This window comes from Aythya marila, assembly GCF_965140915.1.
Source record: "Aythya marila genome assembly, chromosome: 3".
Classification (NCBI taxonomy): Eukaryota; Metazoa; Chordata; class Aves; order Anseriformes; family Anatidae; genus Aythya; species Aythya marila.
The window spans coordinates 50,477,796-50,500,206 of record NC_139044.1 but is presented as its reverse complement, the minus strand read 5'-3'; the positions used below and the strand labels follow the sequence as shown (position 1 = coordinate 50,500,206).

The window sequence follows — 22,411 nt, the reverse complement described above, 5'->3', positions numbered from 1 at the left end:
TTGTGAAAATCAGCCAAACCACCTGGAATTATGCTCTGGTGCGCTGATGTTGATTGCTATGTCTGTACTCATCCTCCAGCACTGGACCTTAGTTGCCTACTGCCATGTTGTTAGGGGACGTCCCCTACTCCCATGTAACTCCCAGGCAGGGTTGGCCAGGGACTATTCCTAATAAAGAATCTGGATATGACAACCCTTTGGAAGGTGGCACAGTTTAATACTAATGTGCACACCCTCATGTGGTCAGCAGGGCTCAGATGTATTTCATTTAGAGTAAGTTTGCAACGAAACTGCCATAACACACGATATGCAGAAGGACCACGTGTTATGTGTCTCCCATCAAATCCTGGCTTTCACTGAATTAAAGTGCTTCATTTTGCATCCCCAGCTGGGCAATACTCCCCTTCCTTTTGTCAGTCCTTTGATGCCATATGCAGCCACAGGGAGTCCCACAGGGAGGATTTTTGCCACAGTAATGAAAACGATGACCAGAGCCACTAAGTGGCTGGAGTCATTGTCACAGCTCAGAACACCCTCCATTTAATTGAAGTTAAAACAGGTTTTGATTCCAACGCATCATCTTATTTATAACTCCATGTTTCAGGTTCAGAATACAAAACTTTCAGATATTAGAGAGGAGGAAAAAAAGGGAGGCAGGAAAGGTCTGGAACCAGCAGATTTTTGATACAGATGAAATTATATCCTCACTGCATTAACTGCATACTAAAACAACCAGCATTGAAGTATTCAACTATTTGAGGTGGCATGAGATTAAGAAAATTTCACCAAGGTGTTGCAGTTTCATACATCTGAGAATCACTGCCCCAGCCTCTCTTCAGATTCAGCATGTCTGCATTGTTCAGAATATATATATATTTTTTTTTTAACCCCCACAACAGTAAAAGACAGAAAGTTTAATGGATTGGAAGTTATCCTTGCAACATGTCCTTATTATAATATTATAAAGGACATCTTGAAACTTCAAGCGAAACAAAAAAAAGTCCCTTCTTTTGGCAAGAAGGGACTTACTGCACTCCAGACAGCAGGAAAATAACTGTTAGGGGAAGGAAAAAAAGGAGGGGTGGGGGGAAGAGAAGTAAATTAGACTCACTTCAGGAGAGATTTGAATAGTTTATTTTGCCCAATCAGAGCCCTTCAGCATAATGACACATTCATATACACATATATGAACATTTTTTTTTTTTCTGAAACATTAATGTATAATACATTTTAAATTTAAAATACCAGCTGCACAGGTATTTTTATTTACAAAAATATTCCATACTTATTTTTTTTTTTTTTTAACTTTGTTATGATGACATAGTTCAGTTCAAGTACATGTAAGTAAAATAACTCTATGCAATCTAACATAGTTGTTTGTAACAGTACAGTTTGCAGTTCATATGAAACTATATTTGTAGACAGATGGATTTGCAACCCTACCTAAAATGCATATTCCAGTAATCACCCTCAGAAGAGCTAGTGGGGCTCAGCAAGACTTAACTGAAAATAAGTTGCAATGAACAAAAAGAAAAAACACACATGTACACACTAAGTTATACATAAACGAGAACTGCTACACATCAAGCATGCTTACCCACAAGTGGGCAATGTTAGAAAAATTTACTGATTCCCCCCCCCGGCCCATGGTGCTGGTACAATGAAACAGTAGCGTAACTAGAAAGCAGCATGTTTTCCTAGTTCTAACCACTACAGATAGCAGAGCTCAGGTCTAAAATAACATATTACTGCTTATTTACAGTTCTTTTTTAAAAGGGAATATTTAAAACATGTTCCCACCCCACTGTCTTTGCATCACTGAATAGTAGTAGTAAACCACATACAACTCCTTACATGTCTTCAACTGAAACAGCTTAACTTCTAGTTATTTGCCTGTAATATGTAACTTAGGTACTAATAAAAACAAATGCAAGTGTCAAAGAAACCTACGGCTGTATGACAAACATTTTGAGGTGCTTTCCATGAAAAACTAAAAGGAATGCCAATTGACAGCTTTCATTTGACTGTTCTATGTTTTTATCTTGTCTTTACCAACATCCACATCTTTTAGCCTGAACTTTATAAAGAATAAAAGAACCCAGAAACACAGTACGCTCATCTGGCTTGGAACAGTAATAAAATAGATGACAGCACATTTTTATAACATACATAAGAGAGAAACTGGCCCAGCTTAAATTAGCTTTTCAATGAAAACTGAAATAAAACCAGTACACCTGATTCTCCTACACTACGCATTTGTTGATTCTCTTCCTCCCCTCAAACATCACTCATTTCTGTCTACGAAGTGAAGATTTCATGGTAGTAGCACAGTTATCAACATCTACCCAGAACGAATCACATCCAAGAAATATGCCAGAATGAAAAGAGTTCCACTGACAAGTTACCTTGCAGCTTGTAGAGGGAGGCAAGTCCTTGCACAGTTTTCCCACCACATGCAGAACTTCAGCCACTATCAGTATCCACCAGTTATGTGAAACCATGATGAGAAAGGGGAGGAGGGTACTTCTTCAGTCACAGGCTATAAGTTTTTCGACACACATTTGGTATACCAAAAAATGGTTTACATGTAAAGAGCTGATGTATAATGAAGACTTGTACATTAGTCAAAGAAAATCTTTATTGGACAAACCTCATTTCAATTTTCGGGAATTTCAAAAGTCCAAGGAATATAGCTGAAAATTCTTTTATATGAATACTTAAAAAAAAAAAAATATCATAGAAAGCAAGTCAGCCACTGACTGCAGCTATTGAGAGAATTTCTACGTTATGTTCATTTTCTGAATGTGTTATCTTCCCTCTTCATACTTAGGGAATTTTTTTAAAGACTGTTCAAAATGGGAGGTAAAAGTAAGAATAATTATTTTCTGCAAAGCAAAATGGGCTGTTTGTTTTCATTGCTTAGTAATTGTATCATCTCGATATGAGATATGAATGTATTCATAAGCTTAAAACAACTTCTTCTATGGATAATATACATACTTTAAGTACTTTGACTTAAAAATTGAACATAAGTCTTTAAAATTAAAGGTAGAAGTGTACATATAAAAATTACTTAAAATTAAAAGTATATTCTTAAGCAGTATGTATAAATATAACAGAGTTTATTGTATTATCTAGTAACAAATCTGAAAGTGTTGCAGTAATTTATAAACTGAATGCTGACACAGGATAAGTGCCTTTCATTAGATTCTACATTGTATATACTTGTATATACATATTTTGCTAAGAAAACACACATTCTGAATTATAGTCACATAATTAGCAAATGTGCCCCAAAATAACCTGCTCTAAACTCTTCACTGAATGTGTGTGCTTATATACAAATAATGAACCTGAACTGCACAAATGTCCAAACAAAATTAAGGAATAAAGTATCATGATTGAATTAAAGTGCAGGAAAAATTCAAGTTTAAAAGTTCAGGTAGGATCAGTGCTATTAATTAAGGAAAAAAAATAAAAAAAGAAAAAAGGAAAAGAAACAAAAGGAAAAAAGGAAAAGAACTTGCTTCCAAAAATCCTCCTTTGGATGTAGCTTTCTAACATCACCTGCCGTGTAAGTACCACCTCAGGCAAAAATCTTTGTATAAAGACAGACAAAGAACACAGCTATATATTACTATATTTTATAACTTTTTTTTTTTTTGCCAAAGAACAAATCACTGGAGATGCCTGTGGTGTAACACTTTCAGACTTATTTGGAATACACGCATATTTACACATATCAACATTCAGAAGTTACAATTTGGCAGGACTAAGGTGAAAAAAAGCTTCTTCAGTTTACAGTTCCTAATGAGACACACTACATATAAACAGATAGGTAGCAGCAGTTTCTTACACTTCCATCAAAAAAATAAAAAAGTAATAGCTCAATTGTATTTTATATTTTTTCAAGACACTCTAAAAAAGTTTCACACAACTAAAATGCTAGCAAAAAAAAAAACAAAAAAAACCACAGGGGTGTTTCCCCCCAGGAATTTCAATGTAGTTTGCTGTACAAAAGGTGCACCACAAATAGCAGAAGATACACGTATATGATCAACTTCCTTCTACAGAGAAGGAATAAGGAACATCTTACACTGAGATTGTACATAGCCCCTGTTATTGACCAAGAACCATTTTTTATATTCATCTTCTGAGCAATCATTCCATTGGTTTTCAAATCTAGAAACATGCTCTGAACATGTGCAACAAAAGAATCAACTATGATACATTCTATAATACCAAATAAACCACTGCTCTACTTATACTGGGCACGTGGTCACTCATTGCCTCATTTTTTGCTTGCTGGTGGTCATCAAATGTTTCCCAACGGGAAAAAGTTTAATATGCTTTTCTTTCGAGCCAAGGTCATCTTCCATTGAACTGATACCACAATTTGCTGAAGAGTATTTTTGCCATCCTCTCTCCCAGAGACTAACCAGACTAATTTTCCAGGATGATTCTGTTGTTCTGAAATACAGTTCATCTTCAACAAGTTACATAATATTATTTATGAATGTGAGAAAAGGACCAGCACGAATGTCAGGTAGGGTGTTACATTTTTGTAAATGGTATAACCAGGTATGATCTAGTTATCTTCTACCTGGACTTTGAACAAAATGGTATCAATTTAAATATGCATTAGTTGGACACTAAAAAAAATAGATTAATAGGCAGAGACAAAATGTGTGGAAAGCTGAGTTAATGTTGCCTCAATAGATATGGTACAGAGACATCAAGAAAACAGTACCACATGTTCAAATTGTGATGTTCATACAGCTGACACAGCATGGTATGCCTTCATACTGGCAACAAAAAATTATTTGTCTTTAAATGTAACTATAGATACAATCAGAAAACTTATCGATTTGTGCTACAAATCCCAAGCACATTTATTGGGATGAATGACAAATTAAAAAAAAGAATTAAGAACCATCACTAACTTTAGTATTTGGCATCTTTTTATATGTATTGTAAGGTTCACATATCTATGTACCTGTAACATCACTTCACAATACAGATATAACCCAGGTTTTTGCTTCAGAACATTTGGAAAGTATGTGAAAAAAACACACAGAATGCAGTGCTTGGACAAGCAGACCCAAATAATTAATTTCTGACAATATTGCAAGACATCACCTATCAGCTTCTAAGTATTCCCTTTTATAAAGCAAAACCAGACAGTAACTATTCCTGCCTTTTTGAGGAAAATAAAGGCCAAATTCATTTTTGAAATGCAAACATTTATTTTAAAAGACCCCTGGTCATCCCCACTATTACAGCTTTAGCGCAGCAGCCAGTAGCAAGTAAGGTCAGCTAAATTATTTACCTTACCCAACTTGAATATCATTTCACCAAGTTTTAGTGGACACTTAACATTGCCCACAATATTGAAAACACTGCTTTAGAGACTAAATCTGAACTTTAGACAAGCTGCCTTTAACACTTGTTGGGGCTGAGATAGGTACTTGTAAAATAGCTCTACTAGCAGGGTTTAAAAATTTGCTGAACAATATCTGACAATTATTAAATATTAGATGCTTGCCATTATTCATGCATCAGCACCTCCATGGAGTGTAAAACTGTTTGAAAACCTGAGTACAAGATTATCTGATTTCATAGTAAAGGACTAAAGGGGCATCTAGAACTTAAATTTTAAGTGACACTATCTCAGCTATTTTAATTAGTGGCTGTAAAGATACATTCTGTTAAACTTTTATAAAAATTCACAGCATGAATGGAACCCACAGCCAATTCTAAATGTTATATAAACTAAACCAATAACTGTTTTTGGCAAAAAGGAATATTTAACTAAACAGAAGTTGAAGTATTCTTACCACAATGAAGATGTTACCACATTTCACATTGCACATCCATAACACAAATGAAAACTCCCAGCATGACACATTCCAGTCATATTATTCACTTGACTTCTTTTAATGCAAAAATTGTGTATTCTCTTGTTTTGCACTTCACAGAGTATGATGTGAATACAAGAATACTAGATCGGGGTCCAAGAAAAGACTATGCACAGGTCAACTATGTATACAATTTTCAACATGAAATTTTCCAAGCTTCCAGCTTTTCTGATGAAAGAAATGACAGCAAGCTTCCACTCTTCGTCAACAATAATGGTAAATATAGTGAGTCCTAGAGAGGGTAAGTGTAAGTCAGCTACTGTCCAGCAAGACAAACAACTTTATTCCAGCTCTCGGACCCCTGATTTATTGCCTCTCCTCACAGGAGGGTATAACACTGGCAGCAAGTACAACAGCACAAAAACTTTTGGCATATGAAATACTAACACAGGATTGACCCTGCATTGCCCCTGCCCATCACACTACTTCCTTTATCCCTTTTCCACATATTCCAGTTACCTGCTCTGTTCTCCAACTCTCAGCTAACCAACAGCTAAGAAACACTCCAGGTTTCTTTCTTTTTATGTTTCTATAAAGCTCCTCAGTTAAAGCCACGACTGAGGTAAAACAGTGTGTGATTTGTGCTAGGAAACAACAGTATCCAATGTTGAATACTTTTTTAAATTTCAATGTTCCTGCCAAAATTAATGAAAAACAAGATTTTTTCTCATCAGGACAAAATTAAACAGGTGTAATTGATGAGCATCATCAGAATTGGTACCACTTCTTGTCTTTGTACTTCAACATCATCTAAAAAACAAAGAAACAATTTTTAATTAATGTTTCTATAATGTACCAAAGAGTGCTATAACACAAAGAAAGCATCATAGTTGAACAGTGAGGGTTTGGCATGATGAATTTTCTAATGGTGACATCATTGCTGATTTTCTGGTCTCTGACAGAAAAAGACAATTTTGGAGAACGGGAAGGTTGCACAGAAGATTGGGGTATGAAAGGAGATCTGCAGAAACACTCAACAGAACAGCTATCCTTCGTAGTGACTGAGGAAAAAATGAACTTGGAATCACAGACTGTTGGATCTTTAAGAACCACATGACTCTCACACAGAACATTACTTATCTAATTCAGTGACAAATTCTTTAAGTAATGGGAAATGAACAGGCCTTTTTGAAGCCTATACACCAGTCAGACAGATGGCATACCCTAGATCAATGTGCCAAAAAACAAAAGGTGCTTACCTTAATATTTAACTATTAGGAGTAATGATTGCAAGATAGAAATGAAGTCCTTTATAAATGACATTGCATTCCGTTTAGACCTCTCTAATATGTCTTTAAAGCAGAAGTCAGTTTCTTGCAAAGATTACATGTATTCAATAGACAACTAATTTAATGCTCTAAGTTTAACATGTAATAAACTCACCTCATGAGCATGTTTAGAGAAAGAATCGGCACTGTAAAGCATAGCTGCAGTTTTTTCTTCCAGTTCTCCTAGTTTCTGTCCTCGTTCATCTAGTGCCAACCGGGCTCGTGCTAGTTCACCAACTACACCAGATGCTGCTCCTTTGACACCTTCAATACCCCCAGGCCCTGGAATATGCTGGGCAAGACTTCTTGATGCCTTTCCAGAAGCTGATTCTCCAACTGGAGGCATTTGCAAAGCAGCAAAAAAAAAAAAAAAAAAAAAAAAAAAAAAGAACAGTAAGGTTTCTTATCATTATGACAAATATCAATATAACTGCTTTATAAAGAGGTGGTTTTTTTTCTTTTTTCTTTTTTTTTTTTTTTTAACATGGACAGCAAACAATCATAAGCATGCCTATGAGCAATACTCACTACTCTGTTACTATTTAATCAAATTGAGATTTTAAAAACATATTTCAGAGTTTCCAGGCAATTTATAAAATTTTAACCTCGTTACAGTTCAAGCATGAAATTAAAACCCACAACAGTGTTGACATCACCGTCATTAACAGAATTATGCAGTTTTTAAACAATACAGCTTGCTTCACAAGAAGGGTGTTGGAAATTCAGCAAAGCAGGAGAACTCCAGTAATAGGAGCTGCGGTCAATACTGAAAGTGCTTTGCTGATACAGCCTACCAGCATAAATTTCTTACAGTGGGAGTTCAGTTTTAGATTCAGACACCTAAAGACTAGGTATCAGTGATCCCATTAGTGTAAGCAAACATGTTTAAAAGAAAAGTAACATACATCTTGGAAAGACAGTGCAGCTGTATGAACAAATCAGTTCATCCTAAAATAAACACCCACAAGTAGTGAGCTGAACAGCTCTGCTCTGGTAACCATACTGACTATATCTCCTTTGCTCATAATGGGACATCAGCCACCTAGTTCAGTTTAGAAACTTAGACATTCATCTCTCTCTCAAGCCGAATTGTATACTCTACAAATATCAAAAGAAAGGACAAGAAAAGGCCTTCCTGGGTATTAAAGTCAAACCAAATAATCTTTTTATTTTTGTCTATTTTTAAAAATGAAATTATGGTTAACATTTTTTCCCCCCCAACTCTAACAAAGAATATTATTACTGTTAAATAAAAAAATTGCTGCAGTACTTCAGGATTTTCTGATCTGATTTTATGGTTCTAGGAAGAATGATTTTCATTTCAACCAATACTACATACAATTTGATTCTTAAGGAATGTACAGAAAATCATTTCACTTATCACAGACATTCTGCTGTGATCCTCATGTTAAGTATTACTATTTTGAATATGTTTTCAGATGTCTTAGTTGTCATTGAACTCACTGTCAGGCTACAATTCATTTGGATTTTTTTCCTATTCAGCATTTTTATTCTGACAATTTGAGCCAAAAAAGCATTTTCTATTGAAAACCACAAAGCCAGAGACTGTTATAAAAACCACTTGAGATCTCCTTAAAAATAGGTCAGAGGAGTCAGTGCAAAATTGTGGAAACTTGAAATGATGTAAAATGATACCTTCTAAAGTTACAAGTATGCTTTTCTGTTGCCATGAACTTGTAATTTTCTGGTGTCCCAGTCATACTAATTAAATGTATAATTTCTACATGCGAGTTTCTCTAATAGAATACTTGACCAACCTTTCAAATTATTATACGTACATAACTACAAATGACATTTTTAAATTGGAAAACACCTCTCAATATTTTTTATTTATAAATACACACGTTCAAAATATACAGGAAAAGAAGTAAGGATTAATTTTTACTGGATAGATCAAAAGAACTTATAATAGAAAAGTTTGTCAGGGAGCCTTGTCTGTTTTAACAGCAACATTTCACATTAAAAAGGAAACAGTTCTACTTACCAATAAACTTGCATAAAATGATGTTTCAATTAGCAAATCTATGACTAAGTAGATTTAATTTCCTTTAAATATATTAAAATGTTGCATACTACCACAATAAAAGGCTAATAAATATGTAATCAAGAAGTAATGACAAAACGCAATAAAATTTTGGCCAAATGTGAACTTAATTCAATCCTCTATTCATAGGACAATAAAGTCCAGTGATGAGTACAGTGGTGTACTCTCTCTCATTTCTGAGGCACAAGCCAAATGAGGAAAAAATCTAGTAGATGAATTGAATTAGAATAGTTTCAGTTTTCTCACTGTCCAAAGGTAGTGTTCTCCAGAACCAGTCTCTTTCAGTTTACCAGCATTAAGAGAATTATGGACAGTGCTATAGACTTAAAACGAATAAATATAAGATCAGTTGTCCCATTTGCTGTCTTATCATCCACTCTTGAATAAATAGGGTAAAGCAGCATGTCAGAAAACTAACATTTTCTGATCTTGTTGGTAAGGTGTACAACATGTAAAGCTATGAAAATTTATTTCTTATCATTCCCTTTCTCAGTTTCCTCTTTGGAAATGTAGTGTCCTATTAACACAGTCAAAACATTTCTCAAGAATCACTGGCTTCCTTGGATGGAAATAACAGAAAAATAAAGAACATTAAAAACTTACACAGTTCTTCTCTGTCAAGTGACTGTGCCCCACCTCCGAACAGGCCTTTAAAGAAACCCCTATTTGGTGCTTCTGGTGTTTCTACAGGAGTGAAGAGCTCACCCAACATTTCCTTTGCAATAAAGAGATACAACAAGGCATACATCATTTCACACACAGATTAACGAAATGTTCTGTCATTTCAAACATTTAGTTTGTGGATTTGAATTTCAAAATAAATGTTTTAATAGGTATCTGACTTTGCAGTAGGCAGTCAATGCTACTTAGCAAATAAAAAAAATAAAAACTTATTAGGAAATCTGTCCAGACCATCTGTTCATATAGTTGCAAGCTTATAGCTCAAGAATATTTGAGTAAAGCTGTATTTTCCTCTCAACTTGGCCAACACTTCTGATCTTGTTTTGTTGAAACTGTATCCACAAATATTCATATCCACAGGTTGCAAAGCAGAATTTGCATAATGCATTTCTGCTATATCTGTATCCTATACAACTTTGAAGCTGAAGCATTGTAGCGAACCTGCTTGAATTCTTAGTACCCCTGGAACATAATAGTTTCCTTCAAGTACCTTAAGTTAGCAATCTCCACTTTAGTCTGCATGCATCTCCACCAGCTTCATTTGAACAAGAATTGTGCACATGTTAAACATGGAAGAAACTGTTTCAAATACAGGAGTATGGATGAAACAGTACAGTATAAGAGTGGGGGAAATTCATCCTGAGTTTGACTCTACAGTGAGAAAAATCAGAGCATGATAGTTGAAGTGCAGCTTTGTGAGGAATATAATTACTGTAAGCACTGTGAATTTAAAACAGACTTGGAGGATAGCCATGTTAGAAGATAGTAAATTTGTTTTTATTAATTACCTGGAGATTTTCACATGTTTCTTGACTGTAGGTGAGCCTCTGTATTTCAGTTGGTGAGACAAGATAGAGTGCTTGTCCATTATTGGTGAAGCAGAATGTCCTGGCTATTCGCATGTTGGTGAGTGGCAGGTAATACACATCCAACAGTGGCCTTAAACTTGGCAAACTTAAGAAAGAATAAATAAATTAAAAAAATGTAACAGGATTATCTATTATTGATCAAATGGTTCATTTTTAAAGCACACTATTTTCCTCCTCACTATTTGAATAAGTACAACAAACACAGGATATCATTTAATGCAGTTAGGAAAAAATTCAAAACAGAACTATGCAATCTTCCAGTTAGCACCTCAACAAGAAAAAACAGACATCTGCAACAGCTGCATGTGAAAGCACCATTTAAATGATACTCTGAGTATATATATCACAGGTACACTTAAAGTACTATTCAGTAATTACTAATTAAATATTTTAATACCTGCTTTTTTTTTTTTTCTTTCATAAACAATTAAATACCCTGCCTCTTCTTTCAGATGAAGATTTTCTTCTTGAATAAAACCACAGGTCTGAAAGAACTGTTCGTATAATGCAGGAAAATACACAGGAGGAGTGCTTTCAAAGGATGACAGAATTCAGTAATTTCAAACGATAATTTTGTGAATTTATGCCCACCTGTTTTTTTTTTTTCCTGAGTGTATATTTAAGAGGAAATCCTCTTAAATCAAGGTTTTGCTTACCTTATATTTTCTGTTTCTGCATATGGAACTGCAGTACTTACTGCATCAGGCTACTAAAGAACAGATGCAACGCACTCATGCTGTAATAATGCTCAAGCTACCAGACATTCCTCTCCCTCAAAGAAATACTAAATGCATGGATAACTTATGTCTTAATGAATGGAACCCAAAATGAACCCCTACCTCAAAAATATTATTTGTGAAATTTCTGTAAAAATAGAATTTACACAAAATGTTAACTGAAAATCTATCGACAATATATTAAGCAGCTTCTGCTGCAGATATCATCTAAGATTACTAGTTCTAAAGACTTAAGAAAGCAGGACAAAGTGAAGCTGGAACTAATGATAAAGTTAAAAAATATAGTGATAGCAACAATGATCTGCCTCCCCCCCCCCCCCCTTTAGTACGACACTGAAATTTCTAAATGTTAAGCTTGCGTTTTACAGACTGTGTATTGTCCAATAGCAGGAAAAAGGAAAGAGTAGATACCTGCAGAACTTTCCTCTAAAGTCATATTAAGAAATAAAAAGCAATATTTTCCTGTAAGCACATCATCCAGCTATGACACATCTGCACTGCTTGTATGTAAAATAGGAATATTCCTAGACTGAAGAGGGAACTGCTTTGCCTCAAACTGCTGGAAGCATCAAATAATCCTTACAGCTTTGAGAGAAATCATGACAATATTAGGTCACATAGGACAAGCATGGCATTAATGACAGCATTTTCAGAGTATCAAACAAACCTGTAGCAGAATGGTCTTACCTAAATTTATATCTGTAGATAGGCATTGGGCATCTTGGACATGACAGTGCTCTGACAACTTTACACAAATGGCAGCAATTTCATGCTTATGAAATATCCTCTTAGATAGGTCCAAATCCCTTGGCAAGCAAGTGTAGCTGCCACCAGAAATAACTATTTCTGAAATAAATTCATGTTGTTCTAAATAAACTCATGACAAGAAGTCATGTCAGGGCAAGGTTGTCATAGGAGCCGATCAATTCAATATTTATAATTTAGCACCTACTTCTCAATGCAAAGTTCAATAGAAAATAATTGATCCTGAGAAAAACAGGATTTGTTTGAATATACGGAACATGAACGTTACCAAATTCAGCTTCAATTATGGAAAAAGCAATACTTGCCCTGCAAACAAACAAGATGAGCAGCATTTTCTAGAGATGTTTAGAATGTATGTTGGGGTATAGATCAACAGAGTTACCAACAGACTTAAAAATAAAGACCTACTTTTTAAGTTATGATATGAAACAGCTTTAGTTTTATTCCTAGAAGCTCCCTGGAGAAATGAATATCTTTTTACAGAATTTCCCAAGCTTAGTACTTGATATTTGCAACTTTTAAAATGATCTTTTAGGAATTGTACTGGCACAATTTTGAGTGCCATATTCCACATTCATCTTACCATTAGCCACGAATAAAATATAGGTGCAAGGATATAGGTATATACAGTCTTCTCCCCCCTCCTACTGCTACTCAGAATAAAACTGCATTTGCAAATACGCAAGAGAAAGGACAGGTAAAAGTTACAAAAGTGACCTTCAAACATTACTTTTACGAATGTTTAAATTAATAACTTAAACCTCTTAATTTAGATGATTTTTCTATACTGCAACTGTCATCAATTTGACCTTTATAGCCTGAGTTTAAGGCCTTTGCGACATGAGCAAGCTACAGAACGAAACAGTAAGCTCAAGACATGATTGAGAAGCAAACAGAACTGTAACAGCTGCACAAAAAACATGCAGAGCTATGATTAGCTAAAGGTCTAACTTAAAGCAGTTTCCTCCATCAAGGAGTAAGCTCATGTTTGAGACAATCTTCATGAGTTCAAGGACTTATAATTTGTTGAATTGCTCTAACTTGAGTTAGCGATAAATAATAAGAATATATAATCAAAGGTATCCCGGCCAGATGTTAGAGGTTCATCAACACTGAGGTGAATGTATATTTATTTTATTGATATTATTCTGGAAAAATAACTTGAGTTTTATCTAACTTAAGACTCATTTTTTACTTATATATATATATGTATGTACATCTTACTATCAAGGAGGTCTTACCTAAAAGTCATAATATGTCCATTGGCACAGAAACATGCAAGGCAGATACTGTTACTCAATGACACTATGTCTCCACGAAGAACAAAAGAAGTCTCTGTTATGTTTTGCTTATAAATACAGTTCTGGGATGGCAGTGAGATAACTTTTGCTTGCTTTTCAGAACATATCACTGCATATTGGTTTTCACTGATTTCCTGAGAGGAAGAGGGGGACACTGAAACAGGTCGTCGCTTTTTCAATTTATCTTTTTCATCTTTATCTTCAGGAACATTGTGTTCTCTCCAGGGTTCATGTGCTGGTGAGACTAAAGATCCTGTGGTATCCAGAAAAGCCATTCTCAAGATTGCCCCTTTTAGCCTCAGGATGGTTCCTAAGAAACAGAAGTTGAGAAGATATCTAAGTTGAATTTTAAATATAAAAGATTTCTTTATGAAGTTAGCAGAATGAAAGCTAAACAAGAACTTAGACTTGCCTCAACAAAACAGAAGAAAAACCTTTGGATATTAATCTGAAAACCAATGAAACATGTGCAAGTGCACATACCTATTCAATAAGATGCTATACCAGTTTTCAAAATTTAAGTGTCCGAATATGCTCCATTAACATCAATAGTAATGTATTTATTAAAATAATAGAGCTGGAATGCATATTTGTAACAAAGTTTACAAACATGCATCATGTTCTGCAATGACGTTGTAGTAGGAAAGCTAAATCTATGCTTAACAGCACATTATTCAGTGTTTACCTTTATTTAGGCAACAGTCTGAAAACCATTAAGACATCATTACAACAAAATCAGTTGCTGCATATCAGTAAAACAAGATCTCTCAGTAAATCACAGGAATACTTCATCATTAGTATTTAAACCATTAAAATACACAGCCCTTAATTTTTATTTATTTTTCCCATGATTCTGTAGAACTGAAAGTTTCCTACCATGCTACTGAAGAAAAAACAAAATACACATCTTCTCTACTGTCTCTGTTTAACTATTGCCATCCACTACATTAAAATGAGAACGTCTACTTTTCTCAACAGATATACTTTGATTTTTTTCTTTTAATATTATGAGATTATATTCTCAACTCTGGAACATTAAAATTCTGATAATAAAAGTAACCAATCTATATTGTTAACCTTATTAGCTAGACCAATGAAGTATATATTAGTTTCCAATTACTCCATAGCTGAGAAAAATAGTTTCTTAACATAATAAAATAAAAGCATGAGAAACAACAGCAATATTTATCTTTAGGCTGTACTCTGCTTTCTACTCACCACTAGGAGAAACAATTACTGGCTGAAGAAGTCTTTGCTCTCCTCCTGGGGGTAGGTTCAGTACAATGACAAGCACTGTACCTAGGGTGGTCCCAACCCACAGGCACGGGGAAGGTGATGTATCAGCTTTTCTTGTGAAAGTCTCACAAAAATGAAGAGCTGAAATTGCCTCACGTGACTCTTTATCAATGCTAGTTACACTAGAACTCCTGGATCGACTGAAAGAATTGTCTTTGACATCTGAAAACAGATAGGTATTAATTAGGAAGAGCAAAATGCAGGAATTAAAAAAATTGAGATCACCTTTTAGTTTTGTTCTTTCGTATGTATTATACTACTGCTTTTTATTACTACTTTATTCTTCCTTAATCATATTTCTACTATGATTTTTCCTTAATCATTTTTTTTGATTCTATTTCCAACAAAGCACCCAATCTTTCTTCGCAGAGGTAGTGATTAAGTAATTGCCATGAATGACTTATCACAGAATGGTTTGGGTTGGGAGGGACTTTAAAGACTATCTTCTTCCAACCCCCCTGCCATGGGCAGGGACACCTTCCTCTAGACCAGGTTGCTCAAAGCCCCATCCAGCCCAGCCTTGAACACCTCCAGGGTTGGAACATCCACAGCTTCTCTGGGCAACTTGCTCCAGTGCCTCACTACTTCTTTCTTACTAGTATCAAATCTAAACCTGCTCTTTTTTAGTTTAAAACTGTTATCCCTTAACCTGTCACTACACTATAAAGCATACTGGACATTTCTGCCTTCTAGAGACAAAGAGTAAAAGTTATCATTAAACAACAGGAGTTTAAAAAAAAAAAATTATAAAAAACTGTCAATTAGCTCATTGATCAGATAAAAAATGGCAAACAGCTTAATGATTTTTTTTTTTTGAATATTTAACTATTTTAGTTTCAGAAGGACAGGGACAACCAGACATCACGATTACACAACCTGTAATGACTTACAATATTGTCCCACTTCAGGAAACTGCATGAGTTTTCATAGGCCATTTGCACACACCTGAACTTTTAGTAAGAGAAACATCAAATGCTACCAAATGCCACTTGGCACTGCTATGAAAAGCTGAAGATCTCCTTTTTGAATACAGTACAATATGTCAGTAACACTTTTCATTGGGATGTCTTAGTCTTTTTGCTTGGCAAATACGGTTCTTTTAACAGAAAGTTAATTAGCATATTAACAAAAAAATTAAAAACAAACCATGCTGCTCTATTCTAGCCGTGTGTTGTCTGTAGCTGTGGTGATACTTAATACATCAGCATGTCTGAAGTTATCTGTGCACTCCAAATTAATGCTTTACTTTCTCAATGCATCATTCCACAATTTTAGCACGAGACAACACTTCCCAGTAAAGTCTGGTACACTTTGTTTATATCACGACTTCCTAAAACTAAATTATTATTTTAGATCTTCAGGTGGTGCACGGAACATTTCTTAAGCAGGATTATGAAGTGAAGAGCAACGTTTAACTGCATATGTACTAGAAGTATCAATATGGTAATTTCATTAAATAATTGCAACTTTTCTACAAAGAACACCCAACATGCATTTGAAAAAATCTTACAAACTAGATTTCAGCTGACAAAATACAGACACGTAGACAATATAAACAGTGAAACTCTCAGGAGAGATTTGTCTCATTCCAACAAGGATAGAAAAATTATTGTCCTGCCTTGTTTTTATTTTATTTAATTCAAATGTAAAACATCAATCATAAAAATAAACTAGGTCAACCACTCATATGCTGACATCTCAAGTTTTCACATTTAAAAACATTGCCTAGGAAAAACATCAAATCCAGGATAAAATGATGAAAATCCTTTTATATTTTTTTTAATGACCACAACCTCGTACAATGCTTGTTCCTTCAAGTTTGAATATTTATTGGCTTTTTGTTTTTTTCCAACTGTAATAGATTAATCACTCTGAATATAATCATACATTTGAATTTTGCTGACACTAAAATACATATTTGCAAAAAAGGCATAAATATTCTGTAAACCAAATTAAGGCCAAAAAACCTGGAATATATTGGTATATTCAGAATTTAAAAATGCAAACCAACTGTAAACCATCTGCATGAATAAAAGATAACTCAAATCCTAGCATCTCACTAGAACATGGGACTACATTAATTATACCCCTTTGACTAACAATTTGAGAACATACTTCCTATACTCCTTATTTCAGAAAAGATCCTTCTCCTCTTCCTGAGAAAGATACAATTACTGCAACAGGCATAAGATGTACTTTTCTTCAGTTGCAGCTGGTTGAACATTTGAAAAGCATGTGTACAAATTCCAGAAGTATTGGAACAGACAGGGAAACACAGAAATTAACTAGCCAAACAATACAGGCATTGTAGAGAGTGGACAACTCATTCAAAGAGAAGAACTGGGAGTGAAAGATTTAACTGCATTAGTGCATATTCTTTATCCTGAAGTCAGGCAAGAATCTAATTTCTTAATAGATTAGTTTTGAATGAAGAGGAAGTTACAATAGTGTGACTACAAAACCACTTCATCAGAAGGAAGGAAAGATGAGCCTCTTCTAAGCAACTAAAGCTAGGACCTAGTGGTAATGGTACCTTAATCATCTGGGTTACAACATTGAAAAACAATAGTATAATGCAGACTACAGTATGCTTAAGACAATTTCTATTTTAGGAATTGAAAGATAAATATAGGAGCACAATTTGTTTTGGCTACTTAGAGAGAATGGGGAGTAGATCAAAGATTTAGACACAAAAGTATTTTGAAAGAACACAACCATGAAAGAGTAAATGTGATCAAGGTTCAAGAAGCCATGGAAGAAAATGAGAGAAAATATGGATAATGAACTTGTGAGAAAGACATTTCAGAGCTGTGTCCTAGATCCAGTACATATGGTCACCTAAGTGACAAAAAAAGTACAAGCAAGCTGAGTCACTGAAGAACCCTATGCAAAAGCTATTCCACTAGCAGAAAAGATGGTAAGTCAAATAAAAACAGACTTATCATTGCCTAAGGAAGTTATTTACAGACCTGAAAATCTAAGAATTCTATACAGAACAAAATGAGGTGTGTAAGTGCAGACGGCTACACATGGGGTGAAGTCAAGCAAAACCAAAGACTACAACTAAGTAGTAAAGAAATACACCAGAAGTGAGTTGAACAAAAAAGCTCCATTATTTCATTAGAACAGCAAATATTAAATCATGTAAAGAATGCTGGCAATTTTAGCATTAGAAGATACTGTTTTAGCATTCTCTTTTCTCCTTGCTCCAATTAAAAAACAAACAAACAAACACAACTATGCACTTATTGCTATTGAAGAATTTCAAGTAAAAACAACAGTAGAAATAGAATGAATTTGATAACATTTAAGCATAAATGCATTCCAGTTTGCAAAGGCTGATCAAGTTCACCCTAAGCTGAAATTATCCCTAAACTGTCAGTAAAAGTAGTAAGGAAGAACAAACACACAGTGAAAAGACAAACGAATTTTTTGTGTTCCTTAGTGCTAATGATGCCATGTTTAAATCATTCTAGTGCTACACAGAAGACCTTTAGAAAGACGAAGAAAAACTCAAAGTCCAGAGGCAATTAACAGAAGCCAGTCTAGATTTAGACAATGTAACTTAAAAGTAGCTTGATTTTGTTAAAAACAAACAAACCTAAACCTATCTGCAAAAATGAAGATTAGCATGTGATGACAGCTTTCAACAGCATAAAAGATGGACTAGCAAAGAGAAACAACAATAGCTATCCATGTTCCTTGTGGAAAGGACAAGAAAAAAAGCTAAGTTAATATGGAAGCAAGGACTATTGTTTGAATAACAGGAAATTTGTTTAACTGGCTATAAAACACAAACTTTGTCTGGTATTTTTCTAGAAACTTATTTATTGGAGGCTCATGAATGAGAGGTTAAGCTGCCAGACACCTGGATCCTTGCCATAGCAATGGATTAAAGGATTTCTGAGGGTTTCTTCCAGCTTCACATTTCTCTGAGCAGAGCAAGCTGTAATGTAAATCAGGGTGGTCTAACTCTTAAGTTTCAGGATATTCCAGTGCCATCAACTCTTCCCTTGCTGATAGCAAGGGTTGTCAAATACACGGTTCTCCAGCTGACAGTCCGATCCTGATCTGTTTTCTGCTGGGGTTGTACAGGGGATTCTGCTGCAAGAGGGGAAAGGGAACTGTGGCAGACAGAAGGCAGCTTTCATATACAGGCTACATCTACTGCTGTAGGTCTACAGCTGTCCCTGATCATTTTTTTCTCTAAAATGCTGGATCTGCTCTACAAGCTGGTAGTCAACTTTTGATGAAAAAGCTCTAAAAAAAAAAAAAAACAAACCTATTCATTTGTATGTTGTTTTAGTTATGCAAAACATTTAGCATTACAAACTTCACAACTTATTTGCTTATTATGTAAAAAGGTATTGTACTTTTTCAAGGAAATTGAAATTCTCAGACTGGCCATCTACCCAGCAAACAGCTGTATGTTATTTTCATTTATGGAGAGTGGTCACAAGACAATTACTATTTGTAAAAAGCATCCAACTATTTGCTGAGCAGACCTCAACATATCCTGTTGTTCCCAAGATACTGCATTTTTCAATTTAAAATATATCAGATGGTTTTAAACAGGCAAGCAATTTTCCTTATAATAAATTACCTGCTTATTCAACACTTTTTCTATCACAGCACTATTTTGAAAGTAGGAGTGACAGATGCCTAAAAATTATGACAAAAATGTGATAAGCCATGTACAAAATTTGCAGGCTTACCTTATGATGACAGCAATGACATTTTGTGCCTGAGAGCCCCCAGGGAGAGTGGAATTAAAATTTTAGTTCTACACTTCAGATAATGCAACTCAGTCATGATAGTTTACATAAGTAAGGACTCTTTAATGTATGCACACTCTGCAAAACAGTTTCAATAAAGATAAAATCAACTATGTAAACTTACCTAAATCAGGCTTTAACTCAGTTGGCAAACTTAGCTTCCTGGACATCTTTGCTGAAAAGTGAAGTATATCTTTTTTTTAAAAAAGAATAAACATAATTCTGCTGGCCTTTATTTGCTGCTTTCCAAACATTTAATAAATTATTCTTCATTACATTAACTGCAGTACTTAACAGGATTTCTATTAAAGCAGAGCCCAACTTTCACAAGTGAAGGGTGCAAAGTAGAACGTGGAAGATACCGCTGTCTTCAAATACAGCATTTTATTACTCTTGCCCAACTTCATTTCCCCTTAGACTTCTGAATGAACTTGATGGATTGGATGAATTTTGCTTTGGCTCAAACTCAAATTTTATCTCTTTGGGTAAGAGAAGATAATGCAGACTCAGTTACTGCAAGACTATACACTGAAGTTTTCAGAAATTGAACATCCCCTCCACTCTTCTTCTGCCCTACTTCCTGATCACACCTGAGATACTTCAAAAAAGAAATCAGATGAAATTTTAATTGCTCTAAAATGTAACAGGTAAGAGTACATGTATAAAATAAGCTAGTAATCTGAGATGTAATCAGCAATCTTAAAAGAATGAAATTACAAGGAATAATTATATATGATCAGCAGCATACAAATGTAACATGCAAAAAAGTCAGATTTCAACAGTACTGGTCATGTGAAAAGTAGAGCTTGATATCATCACTGACATAGAGAATTCTGTTTGTAGGAACAGAAATCTTATGGCTTATTTAAAATGCAGTATTATGCTAACAAACATTGATAAAGTAATAGTCACTAGTAGACTTGTAGCCATACATCCTTCATCTTTCTTTTAACAAGTAGTAGAAGGAATAATTTTGATATAGCTTAACTTCTAGACCAGGGCTAGAATTTGAATTTCTCAGCCACATGCTATATCATTTAGTTCTTCACTGTCTTTTAAGGGTAATACTTCTCCACCTAAATAGATGTTGGATACCCGTCATTAGGCAGATTGAATCTTGCTTATTCTCTGTTAAAAATGGGAGTTCGCTTATTGTAATTATCTTTTTTTTTTTTTTTTTTTTTAACAGAAATCATTGTTTGCAACATGTCCTGAAGAAGAGTACATGATTTAAAGTTACTTCCACTCCTTCAAAAGGAGAAGTACTTCATTGTATTATCAATTATGCTCATCAATATTACAAATGCTAGTTATCTGAATGGTTGAACAGTTTTATTCCTGTCATACATTATGAAAATTTGAGAGTAAGGCTCCAGAAATAATCTTCTCATTTCCTTCACATGTCATTGTTACAAAGTATGTCCTGTTCAAATTAAATTCAACTCAGACCACAATGCTAGTTATTTTAACTTACTTTAGTGCAGGCTGAAACGGAAAAGGGTGCTGCACCTACATGTTTTCTACCCTCACAGCCTTGCATTGGCATCTGCCTGGCTTAATGATGAGGCCAAAGCTCATCTTCAAGAAGTTTTTGCCAGAGGCTGTTTTCAGCAAGACTGACTTGTTTCAGATCAGTGCTCAGCTATACATATGGTAAACTGTGGTACAACACTGCACTAATTACAATGAACCCTTTTTTCTGCTGTCAGCTTGAACTTGCATCAGCTTGGTGCAAGAACATGCAACCTCATCTGGAATTAGGAAATATAAGACAGGTGTTCCTCATCATAAGATTTATTTTCTGTTTTGGACGTGTAAATCATAAAAAGCTGAGATACTGAACAAAAGCTGAAACATGCACACAAAAATTGATCTGGTCTTGGCTTTTCACAGCTTTTACCATGTGTGAATATCAGTAATGATTAGTTTATTTAATCATTTTAAAGACTAGAGTGGTTATTTTTGGCTTCTCAGATCAAAGTGTTTAACAATTTTAACTCAGAAAAAATGGCAAGAAACACAAGGTATAAGGCAACAGGTCATACAAATACAGGTTCGTGTGTCAGATCCTAAGAGTCAATCCCTACTTTTGGCTTTTTTGTTCACTAGTAAAAGGCCAGCTGCATGGTCTAGGTTGACAGGGTAAAACAAATCTGCCCAGCATCTTCTTCAGTACATACTAAAAAATGCCTCTCATTAATAGGACTACAGGATACAAGAGGTAAGACTATCATTGCTAGAAATCATGAATTAACGTTATCAAGAAAACTTACAGCTCAAAACATATTTCAATGTGTCAAAAGCCTCAATAATTCCAATGTAAATAAACAAGAGCCTATTTAAATAGCAGTACTGCCATCTTGTGCTTAAAGAGAGAAGTGCCTGAAGATGCAATAAGAAAATAGGAATATTTCACCAGCCAAATCGTTTTTTAACAGTACTTGGTATAATAAACTGCTTGCATTCATATGTGGCTTATAGTTTACAATAGTTTTAAGAAAATTCAGTTTTTCCATGAGTTAGATGAAAAACAGCAATACTGCCAGACAGCTAGAGAACTACCACATAAAAGATAATGATCGGGGAAAAGGAAAGGAAACAGGATTGAGATGTCAGTGTCCGGCTTTTGACTCTATTTGTAGAACAGGTGATGTCAACTGCCCCTTCTGAGTGTAACTGACCTCATGCAGCAGCTGTGATGCCACTGCTGAATACCTCTGCCCCATTTACAGCCAA

The 22,411-nt window shown here is 34.7% G+C and overlaps 1 protein-coding gene across 8 annotated transcripts in view; it reads right to left on the bottom strand.

Moving 5' to 3' along the window:
- Positions 1 to 1,127: 1,127 nt before the first annotated feature.
- The window catches only part of STXBP5 (syntaxin binding protein 5), a 112,686-nt gene continuing 91,402 nt past the window's right edge, over positions 1,128 to 22,411 (bottom strand). For 5 of the 8 annotated variants that reach the window (XM_082755835.1, XM_082755834.1, XM_082755838.1 and 2 more), the window contains 7 exons: positions 19,800 to 19,850; positions 14,823 to 15,062; positions 13,545 to 13,914; positions 10,721 to 10,886; positions 9,855 to 9,966; positions 7,302 to 7,522; positions 1,128 to 6,668 (listed from right to left, as the gene is read on the bottom strand). In XM_082755835.1, the coding sequence (XP_082611961.1) occupies positions 6,627 to 6,668; positions 7,302 to 7,522; positions 9,855 to 9,966; positions 10,721 to 10,886; positions 13,545 to 13,914; positions 14,823 to 15,062; positions 19,800 to 19,850 (1,202 nt within the window). In that variant the 3' untranslated portion in view covers positions 1,128 to 6,626. The remainder of the gene's footprint in view (positions 6,669 to 7,301; positions 7,523 to 9,854; positions 9,967 to 10,720; positions 10,887 to 13,544; positions 13,915 to 14,822; positions 15,063 to 19,799; positions 19,851 to 22,411) is intronic. The other 3 variants (XM_082755837.1, XM_082755840.1, XM_082755841.1) reach the window with 1 other exon arrangement.